This window comes from Nyctibius grandis, chromosome 13 (genome assembly GCF_013368605.1).
Source record: "Nyctibius grandis isolate bNycGra1 chromosome 13, bNycGra1.pri, whole genome shotgun sequence".
NCBI classification, from domain to species: Eukaryota; Metazoa; Chordata; class Aves; order Nyctibiiformes; family Nyctibiidae; genus Nyctibius; species Nyctibius grandis.
The window spans coordinates 364645-375530 of NC_090670.1; the positions used below are offsets into that span (position 1 = coordinate 364645).

The 10886-nt window shown below is 53.8% G+C and overlaps 1 protein-coding gene across 1 annotated transcript; it reads left to right on the forward strand.

Annotated features, from left to right (window-relative positions):
• The first annotated feature begins 2355 nt into the window (after window positions 1-2355).
• LOC137669811 (G-protein coupled receptor 83-like) lies at window positions 2356-6525 on the forward strand. Its single transcript, XM_068412130.1, has 4 exons — window positions 2356-2733; window positions 2839-2964; window positions 4207-4340; window positions 5943-6525. The coding sequence occupies exons 1-4, from the start codon at window positions 2389-2391 to the stop codon at window positions 6523-6525; spliced, it is 1188 nt and encodes a 395-aa protein (XP_068268231.1). The 5' UTR covers window positions 2356-2388.
• The last annotated feature ends 4361 nt before the right edge of the window (window positions 6526-10886 follow it).

Consider the following 10886-nt stretch of genomic DNA (forward strand, 5'->3'; position numbering starts at 1 on the left):
GGGTCCTGCACATAGGCACAGGAGAAATGGCTGTATGTAGTAGGGAAGAAGAGAATCCCCATTTAAGTCCACGTTTAAGGCTGTGGTTCCGTGATCTTTGTGAGCTACTCAAGGGTGCAGGTCCTACAGGTAGTCCTTGAGAAATGGGCTTCTCAGTCACATGGGCACTTGAGAAAACCTGTTTGGCTTTTTTAAATTGAATAATCTGTACAAAGTTTCTTCTTGCTGTCCACCAGTCTGAAGCATACAGGCTGCAAATCTGATCTGACCCGCGCACTACAGCAGTTTCGTGAAACTTGTCCTCATCTCATGGCAGCAAAGACCAGCTTCTACATGGGAACCTGGTGTAAAGTGATGCAGGGAAGGCAACATGTGGTTCCATCCTCTCTCAGGCTCAGGGGTGGCATTTCAGTGTAGCGTGGATATCCCAGCTGTGCTTGTTCAAAGACCAAAGTGGTTCAGCTGGAGCGGAGTAAAATCCTATTTCTTTGTTACGCACATGCTGTGGTACCCTTACAGCTCAGAGCAGCTCCCTCTCGCTGCCCGCTGAGAGCTGCTGTGCAAAGCTATGACATCCCGGTATATACCCCATCGGACAGCAAAGAGGTGTGGGGTCCTGCTCACCTTTCCCCAGTGTGGGACCCTCGTAGGGCTGTTGAGGTGCTCAGTGCCCGCCTGCTGTCCCGCGCCAGCAGCCCAGAGGGATGCAGGTCTGGATCCTCTCGTTACCCGTGTAAGCGTTGCGTCCTTTCAGCCTCGTGCCCAGCTCCTCGTCTCAGAGACGTTTCACTGCAACGAGTCCCATCTTTCTCAAGTAAGGTGACTGATCCCTTTCCCCGGTTTCAGCTCTGCTCCCAGTTTCCTGGCAGCTCCCCAGGTTCATGTCTTGTGAGAGAGTCGGGTTGGGACCTGGCCTGGGGCTGGTCCTGTCGGATGCTCAGCACCGGGAGAGCGACAAGAGCTGGGTTGCCTGCCGCATTACGGCTAATGTGCCCTAGTAGGATCCACGTGTGGATTGTGTTGTGGGACAGCACGGCTACAAACACACCCATCCCTGCACCTTGTTTCCGTAAGAAGGCAGCCCATCTCCCACTCTCGCTCGGTGGTGGCCGCGGCCGAGGCTGCGCGGTGTGTAGGGTCGGGGTCTACTGGAGCCTGCCTCGGGCCACCGCCTGCCACGCGTGGGCTGGCTGCCCTGGCTCGCCCGCCGGGCTGCTGCGTGGGCAGGCATCGGGGAGCCTGTTAGTGCGCTGAAAGCTCTGCTTATTAATCCCTCCCGCCGCGTGAGGCCCATCGATTCGTGCACATCACCGCGGGGCTTGACGGGAATGGCGTGTCCCGAACACACCAGCCACCGCTCGGAGAGCCCGGCAGAGCTTCTGAGCGACTTTCTCTTCCTGTGTGTAGCACATCTGTAAGTACTGGTGTGTGTAGTGAATAGGGTCCACCCAACATCAATAGATCAATGCAATCTAAAAAATTTATTTAGAAATGCCTAAAAATGGATGTCGGTGAAGGTGGGGGAGCGGAGATTGTTGTCTCTAGGGAATGGTTGTTGTGTGTCTGTCGCTGCGTGTTGCTTGGTTTGTGTACGGTGTGAGTGGCTCCTCTGTGAGCTGTGTGCGCCTTTGTGCTAATTCTCGCCTTTGGCAGGAAAGACCATTTTCTCACTGAAATGAAAACACTTGAAGTAGAATTCAGTTGTTGTTTGGAGGAGAAAATATGAGACAGACTAAGGTCAACTTCTGATGTGATTTCTGGGTTCTGAATTGCTTTGGGGTAATTGCTGGGGTTAGGGACAGACAAAAGCTACCTGTGCTCTTAAAAATGCTACCCCACATGGCTCTGCCTCTCCATTTCAACAGAAAAGAAAGGGCTGTTTTGAAGTAGAGGATGAAAGCGCCGACAGCGCAGCCTTCTGTGGAACTCGGAGGAAAAATGGACTCAGGGGAGAACAAAGAAGAAAAAGCTGACGTGGGATTAAAACAAGTTCAAACCCTACCTGAGGTTTTCCTACATTTGCTACGTGTAACAACTAGTTCTTTCCAGCCCACCTGTGGAGCTATTGCTCTTCTTGGTTTATGAAGGGGCTGAGAGCATGTGGTCCCCAACCAGCCCCTTTCCAACGTGCCCATGGGAACTGCTCCCCAGTGCCGCCTCTGCCCCAGGGAACCCATCGCACCTTAGAGGCTCTCGCCAGCTTTGTGTTTCAGGGTGTTTGTAATGGCAGCTGCATCTTCCCCAGCTTCCTAGAGAACCAGGCAGTCGAAGCTGATGGATCACTTGCGATGTCAGCTGGAGCTGTGATCCCAGGGCCTTGAGCTGAGTGAAGACGCAGGTTAACCCACTGTGCCTCGCTTGCTGCTTCAGTCATACAGGTCACAGGTGATGGGGCTTCTTGAGGAGTTTGATCATTACTCTTCCTTGGCCAAACTCATGTCAATCTACCAAGCAACCAACAGGACCACCTTCAACTGGACAGACAGCCGCATTGTTGAGTGGGAGAAGTTTGCCGAGCTGGCTAAATACGAGCCGGAATCCCAGAAACCAACGGTGAAAGCTCTCCTCATTGTGGCGTACTCGGTCATCATCATCATGTCTCTCTTTGGGAACACGCTGGTGTGCCACGTGGTGCTGAAGAACAAGAGGATGCACTCAGCCACCAGCCTTTTCATCGCCAACCTGGCAGTGTCTGACATTATGATCACGCTGCTCAACACGCCTTTTACGCTGGTAAGTGGCCCACGGTGCTGTCCCTTCAGCCGGGGACAGATCTGTTTCCCCACAGATTTGTTTTCAGTACATTTGCTGGCTGATGGCCGGTTGTTTTCCCCCCAGGTCCGGTTTGTGAACAGCACGTGGATCTTTGGAAAGGCCATGTGCCACGTCAGCCGCTTCGTGCAGTACTGCTCCCTCCACGTCTCCACGCTGACCCTGACGGCCATCGCCCTGGACAGGCACCAGGTAAAACGCCACCCATCCGCCCTCCCCGTGCACAGCTCTTCCCCAGCCCCTGCCGGCCTGGGTCGAGCCATGGGTTCAGGGTGGCCCAGTCTTGGGGGTTAAACCCATATGCAGTGAGAAGGCTCTAGAGCCAGCTTCAAAGACGCCCCTCGTGTGTCAGGGTGGGGAGGCTCGATGGGCTTCTGTGGGCTCCCAGGTACGGGGCAGGGGGGAAAAAACAAAAAATCACAAGTTTCACAGCTGCAGCTGGAGTGAACTTTCCCAGGCTCTTTACTTTACCACCCAAACCCACAGCACGCCCATCCGTAGCGTCCTGAGCTTAAACACTGATTTAGTTGCCTGTTTGTTCTTTTGCTCTTCTCCCGCTGGGCATTTGCTGCATCACCAAGTTGTGGGACGGTTGGAGTGAAAAGAAATTCTGAGACTAAAGTCCCTGGTGTAACCATGGGACTAACGCTGGACCCTTATAACGGGGAGCGGCAGAGGGGAATCTCTGTTGGGGGTGCTGGGAGGAGGCCCCAGTGCTGTGAGGAGCCTGTACCCCTGCACCCCTGTACCCCTGCACCCCTGCACCCCCGCACCCCTGTACCCCCGCACCCCTGTACCCCCGCACCTCTGTACCCGCATCCTGTACTCCCACCCCTGTACCCCCCACCCCTGTACCCCCAAGCTGCGGTCAGCGCTGTCTGTGTCGCCCCTGGGGGAAGGAGAGGGCAGCCAGGCCGTGCCCTCGTCTCTAGCGATCACTCCCCTGTTCTGTCCTGCAGTCACACAGCATCTTCCAGACCCTCAGATTTTATAAGCTCTTTACCTTTTCATCTAACAAAGAAAATTTCGTAAAAGGTGAGTTAATGCCTCAGAAGAGGGGAGGAGGGCTCAGCTTCGTAGGTTCAGCTAGAACAGGAGACATTTCTTTATGTAATTCACATAGAACAAGCAAACATACCCACAGGTGAAGAGTCTTGTGTAGATGTCTTCTTTTTTTCCTGCCTAATATAACCCACAATTTAACTCACAGAACAAAACGGAGGAAAAGGTTTATTTGAAAGCACTTCTGAGCAGGCTGAGAAGTTCAGTGTTTCCCATTTCCCAGGTCACCCTAACGAGCAGAGCATTTTCCTCATCACGGCTGTCATTTTCTTACCAGCGTTAGATCACGTTAAAAAACGCCTCTGCCCCGTGCATTGGCGAAGGGACCTGGCTCTCCCGCGCGGTGGGGTCACGGTGACGCCTCTGCCGCAGGTCATCCTGAACCCGCTGAAGCAGAGGATGTCACTAGCGAAGGGAGCGCTGAGCATCTCCGTCATCTGGCTGATGGCAACCTGCTTCTCCCTGCCCCACGCCATCTATCAAAAGCTTTTCCAGTATAACTACAGGTGAGTTATTCCCTCCCACGCGGGCGTGAGGAGGTTGATAGCCCTCTGTGGCAGCGGCTGCAGCGGTGGGAGCTGCTGGAAGGGCTCCCAGCTTGGGGCAGGGCACGGGGAGCGGGTGGGGGCTGTGGGTGGGTGAAGTCTCACCTCCCGCAGCAGAGGCTTGGCCTGGCTCACTCGCACGTCCTCGGGCCCTGGGCTGGCTTTCGCCATCGCCCAAGCGCCCAGACGAGGGAGGATGGGTCTCACCTCCCCAACCTTGTGCTGGTGGTGTGTCAGGTGGCATTTCCATCTTCTGTCGTAGATGTCGAGCTTCTGTGTAAAGGACAAATCTCTCTTCCTGCAGCACAGCCACTTTCCTCCCGTCAGCGTGGCCGGGAGGTGTCTGTCTGCCCGCACAGGCTTTTTACCGCTGTTTGTGTACAAGAGGTTACACAAAACACGAGGGTAACGTGGGGCCTCGCAGCTCTTCCTTGGGCTTGTGATTGATTTGATGGATGGATGCCTCCATGGGGGACAGAATATCTTCAACTGCTTAGACCTGGTAAACAAAGTGCTGGGTTACTGCTGCGCTGGCCTCGCAGCTGTGCTCGGGGTATCGCCGAGCAAATTGCTCATGAATGAACGAACGCCGCGATCTGTTTCACGGCACCTGTCTCTGCTGATCCCTTAGCACGGCCAGAGGAAACCCAGCCTCGCATCGGCATGGGGCAGCTCGGCAATATAAGGACTTCCAGGGCGTGCTATTCTCATCCTGGCTTTCCATTGAATAAAAATTGCAGTCGTAATATTGCTCGTAATAGCTGCTGCAGGGCCGGGCTCCTGGGGCAGGAGGACATGGGCTCCACCAGCATCAGACCTCTGGCTGCAGTGCACAGCGGTGTGGCCAAGGCCGTGGTCGTGATCCCAGGGAGGAAAAAGTTGGGAGCGTGGTTCACAGAGGGTGATTTTCCCTTCTGCATCAGTTCCCCTCTTGACAGACAGCTTCAGGGTCCTCCCGGCCGTGCTCAGTGGAGCTGTGTCACCTCTTTGTCACCCCTCCGACAGCCGCTGCACGCCCCGCTCGCAGCCGTCTGCTTTCAAACTGTCTTCTATTTGTGTCACAAAAGCCAGCTCCGAGGTTGAAAACAGGATATTACAGATATTAATCAATACTGCAGCAAATAATGCAGCCGGATGGGGACTAACGTCTGGGCTGAATCCAAGTGAGCTGAGGGCAAGGGTTGAGGAGAGAAGGGCAAAATGGAATAAGAGAAACAAAAAGAGGGGAAAAAGGAAAGAAAAAGAATACAGAAATAACTGTGCAAGTGCTCCTCTCAACGTTTCATCGCTTCCAGCCGCCTGCTGTGGGGTGTGGAGGGGACACGGGTGCTGTGCAGGGGGGACACGGGGTGGTGTGTGGGGGGGACACAGAGAACATAACAAGAAGACTTTCTGGGAAGCAAAGGTTTGACTGAGCTTTGTTTTGCTGAGCTGAGCAATATCTGGCCCTTCTCTGGAGCTGGTGGTGGGTGGTGTGGAAGCCCCACTGTGGTTTGCCTGATTAGCAGCATCCATTTACACAGCCATGGCCACATGCTGTATATGTATGTATTTCTTTTCAAGGGAAGCCACTGTCCGGAGTTTGTGCCTCCCGGATTTCCCCGAGCCTGCAGAGCTGGTCTGGAAGTATCTGGACCTGTCTACCTTTCTCCTTCTTTACCTCCTGCCTCTGCTAATCATCACGGTCACCTACACGCGCCTGGCCAAGAAGCTGTGGCTCCGCAACGCCATCGGGGACGTCACCACCCAGCAGTACATCACCCACCACAAGAACAAGAAGAAGAGCATCAAGATGCTGGTGCTGGTGGTGGTGGTCTTTGCTGTCTGCTGGTTCCCTCTCAACTGCTACGTGGTGCTCATCTCCAGCCTGGGCATCAAGACCAAGAACTCCCTGTACTTCGCCCTGCACTGGTTCGCCATGAGCAGCACCTGCTACAACCCTTTCATCTACTGCTGGCTGAACGAGAGCTTCCGCGCGGAGCTCAAGGCCCTGCTCGGCCTGTGCCAGAAGGTGCCTCAGAGCCGGGACGACGCGCTGCCGCCCGCGGCCGCGTCCTGCCGCAGGGCCTGGATGGAGCCGGCCGGGCGCAGGGAGGGACCGGCCTCGCGCACCCTGAACGCCCGGACGGCCAACACGGACCTGTGAGCCGAGGGGCGCGGGGAGCCGGCTGGGGCCGGTGGACACCGAAGGGCATCTCCCCGTTTCTCCTCAGGAGCTGACGGCGCTGCTCGGCGGGGGTTTTACTGCTGACTTGTGACTGGTATCCAGCAGCACCCCTGTTACCCGGAGCAGGGGGAGCAGAGCCTCTCGAGCACCCTCCCTGAGAGCCCGCAGCCAGTCCAAGGAGCAGGTGTATGTGCAGGGGACACGGAGGGCCACAGGCTGGTGATTTGCTTTTGGGATTTCCCGTCTGATGACTAGCAGAGGGAGCGGGACCCAGGGTTCCATCACTGCTCAGGCTGCCCCGGGTCGCTGGCCTGTCGCAGAGCCCGTAGTGTGCCACGACTCGGGGGCTTTGCAGAGCAACAGAAATGGACCCGCTCTGACCTGCGTTTGAAGGACTGGGACACCCAGGCTGGCTCCATCTGTACCGAGTGTCACCAGCTCATTGACAGCAAAGCCTCCCTGCAGAGGTGAGGGTCAGCCCGGAGCAATGTCAGAGGGTGCTGCTCCTTCTGTCCCACCTCTGGAGCCGCAGAGCTGACAGCTGAGACCCGGCCCCGGCCAGGAGGGGAGCAGGAGGGCAGGCATGCACGCCGGGCAGCGGCGGCACTCGGGCGGACAAGCACAGTCCATTGAGAATGTATTTTTGGTTTTATTATGAATATATTACTTCAGGAAATAAACCTACACTGTCACTGAACAAGGTTTAAACTCACTCTTTGCCGGTAAGTAACAGGATTCGTGCTGGTGAAAACCAGGGTCCCCATCTCCCCAGTGCCGTAGCAGTGGTGGTGAGTGACCGGTGACAGAGCACCCACCAGCTAATGGTGGGCTCTGATCCGTGGGCTGCTTTGCTGTTCACGTGTACGCAGCTGATTCAGGTAGATATGAAAAACACCACTGGTGTCACCCGAAAACCGTGCAGACTTGAACACAAACACTCACCTAAAATTCCATCCTGGACGAGCATATTCTTCATTTGTGATGTTTTATTGCCCTGGCCAAAACTTTCCAGGGCTCTTTGAATAACACCTCAAAACAAAAGTTCCACAGAGAAACAGAAGATGGAAAATCACAACCTGTGCTCAGCCCCGTGCTCAGCCCCAATGCCCAGCCCCAATGCCCAGACCCAATGCCCAGCCCCGTGCTGTTCTCGGTGTCCCTTTCCATGGGCTGCTCTATGACGCGCCGTGCACACAAAACTCACACAGTTTCTAAAGAGATACTTCTATGTTTCCTTTCAAGGTACACATTATATCTTGGGCTTCTATGAAATAACCATAGCAACAACACTAACACTGATATCTGCCATGAGAACTACTAAGCTGTGGCTCTTGCTGTGATGCTGAAATGAAATCTACCTCACTGTTGGCAAATTCTGGGGTACGAGCCAAGTCGGGGATTAAATCCCATCCCCAGGGCTGTTCTACAGTGCGAGAGGGGTAGAAAGGTGTTTTCGGTAGTTTCTTGAGATGTTGGTCCAAGAATGCTGGTACGGACTGGGGGCTGGATTCCTGGGAAACAGCCAAGTTCCTGGGAAGCAGCCAACAAACCTTGAAGTCGTACCTGCCCATCATCCCTTCGCCAGGAGAGCTGTTCTGGGAGCCCCTGTCACGTCTAGTGGCCATGGCTCAAGTAGAAGGCTCTTACTGAACACTCTTGTGTTGAGTCCATCTTTAATATTTCTTAGTGTGTTTTTTTTTTTTCCTTCCTTTCTTTCTTTAAATGGCTTCATCATCTTTTTCTGGAGGAACCCAAGACCTCATTCCAAAGACTCTCTTGGGTCTCTCTTCACACTCCCTTGATCTTCTGCTGATCCATGTAGTTAGCTGTCACTTGCTGTGAAAAATAACCTCACTGGTTCTCCTTGGATCTGTCAATTGTAGCATCTTGATGGCTGAATTTTTCTCCCCTAAATGGGCATGATGTAAGAGCTGACTATTGCATCCTCCTAAGGGCTCAGCTATCTACGCTGGCAGTTATCAGTGCCTGAATGAGACTCCAAGCCTCGCACGCCTTGCCCGTTGCCTCGAGGCTCTTGTATCTCTTGAGGATGCCCTGACTAAGGCAGCAGCATTCAGGCAAGGGGGGATGTGGCTGGGTCAGTGTCACAGACCATCCTCTTGCACTGAGATACAGCTCAGCAGGTTGGGTCACCCCCAGACCGGGGAGGGAGAGGGAGGAAAAAGACCTGAGGGTGAACTCGGAGGGCAGATTGTTGAAACACCGGGTTGCCAGAAGTCTGCTCCAGAGGAGCTGTGTAAGCACACAAAGATCAGTATGCAAAGATTCAACAGAGACTTGTCTGAGTGATTAACAACCCAGATTTATTAAGGTTAGCTCATGCCAAATGCATCTCACTGCCTTCAGCATAGTTGCTGATGAAGACGATAACAGAGAACACAGCGCAGGGGATACCTGAATTCCAGAGACAAATCCCCTTATATAGCTCCGTCACATAATGAACAAAGAAACCACAACATGCCAACTAGATTAACAAAAAGCAAGCAGGAAAAAACCCACAATGAGTCAGAAAATTAGCTCAGGAAGGAGAAACAGAATAAAATTACCATCAGTTAGCTCTTCAAGTGGAAAACAGAACGGAGGGGCTGTCCAAAGCAGGCTGAAGGAATGAATGGGAATGTCCTCAGTTAAATCCAGATCAGAGCTGGGAAGTGGGGATGTGGCTGGGTCAGTGCCAGAGACCACCCTCGTGCACTGGGATACAGCTCAGCAGGTTGGGTCACCCCAGACCGGGGAGGAAGAGGGAGGAAGCAGCCCAAACCTCCCAGGAGGCTCAGATGCAAAGGGCACACCCAGAATTAACACTTGGAAGCTAACGAGGATAACGAGCAGCCACCCTCCGCCATGGGCAGCAAGGAGAGCCTCTCCCTCAGGTCGGGGCACATGACTCTGCCCTCTCCCCGACCAAGGAGCAGACATGCTGCTTCCCTCCAGCTATCGCCTCCTGCGCTGCGGGAGGGAGGGAGAAAAATGCTTCTGATCTCGAGTCTGGAGGAAGCCCAGCAGGAACGCTGGCAGGGCGAGGGCAGGTTTGTCACGCCACGCACCGCGCTGCAGCCAGCTCTTGGAGATGGGAGGCTTTTCATGCAACTGCCCTGTCCCACCAGTGCCCAGCGCTAACCCCTGCCCACATCCCAGTGTATGTTCCTTACACACCTTCCCAACAACGGCCGTTACGTTTTTTATATATATATATATATATATTTTTTTTTATATATATATATATGTACACACACGCACACACTGTGGGTGCTCAGATGCCACCCTCCATCCCAAACACCTTTCTGGGGCGCACGTGCCCCAGTGCAGGAGCACATCCCCATTGGTGCCCACGGTGACGGGGCACACGCTTTGGGAGGACCCTCATGAGACCCCAGCGAGGACACTGTTCCCCTGCTCCCGCGGGGCTCTGCCAACGGGGCCGTCCTTGCCCAGGCCCTGCGGTGCCCACGGGCAGCATCGGGGTGGAGGGGGACGGAGCCCCCGGCTCGGGGTCCTGTCTGCCTCCTCCAAACATCCCGAGGCATCATGTGCTCGTTCCTACTTGTTTTAAATTAACTGCCAGAGGTAAGAAAGCACGAAAATTGGCCCTATTGTTGTTGTATTTGATTGGAGTCATTATTTGTAATCCAATAATTTCTTAAAACAAGCTCAGAGGAGAATGTGAGGGGGAGTTTGAAGAGGTATTGAATGGGTTGCAAAAACACCTCATTCTTTTGCTAAAACTCTGCTCCCCAATGCAGCTGCATTCACATCCCAAACCAGCCCACTACCAGTCCACTGGCTCCCGTTAACATAGTAATTGTCACAGAGAAATAGGCTGGCCAGGCTCAACCAACCTCATTTACCACCAGGACTCCTGGAAGGAATACAGGAATTCCACTGGGATAATAATGTATTTTTGACCAATAATAATAATTACTGGCATCAGACTGTCCCTGAAGCCAAAGAGTGTTTGTTTGTCAGCAGCAAGGCTTTATGATTGGAGTTGCAATGCTTTCCCTTAAAAATGAACTTCTGCTGCCAATAGAAGGGATCAGGCTCCCATTTTTGGGTTGTTTTCTTTCCCGAGCATCCTCAGCTGCTTGACACTGCGTCCGCAGCGTCCCCGGGAGCCAGCCCCAGCTTCGACAGGTGAGTTTGGAAGGCAGAAGAAAAGTCAATTTCTGTCTCCTGGCAAACACATTCAATAATTCAATAATGTTCTGTAAAACGTGTTTTCGTTCACTTGTGATTGCCCGTGTGTCCTGCGGGGCAGCAGTGATACAAGAACTGCACACGCAGGGGAACGGCTGTGGAAAATACAAAATGGGAAAATC

Coding starts and splice junctions, on each gene's coding strand:
- LOC137669811 (XM_068412130.1), top strand. CDS start 2,389: ATGGGGCTTCTTGAGGAGTTTGATCATTACTCTTCCTTGGCCAAACTC. Junction 2,734..2,838: donor TCAACACGCCTTTTACGCTG/GTAAGTGGCCCA, acceptor TTTTCCCCCCAG/GTCCGGTTTGTGAACAGCAC. Junction 4,341..5,942: donor CTTTTCCAGTATAACTACAG/GTGAGTTATTCC, acceptor TTTCTTTTCAAG/GGAAGCCACTGTCCGGAGTT.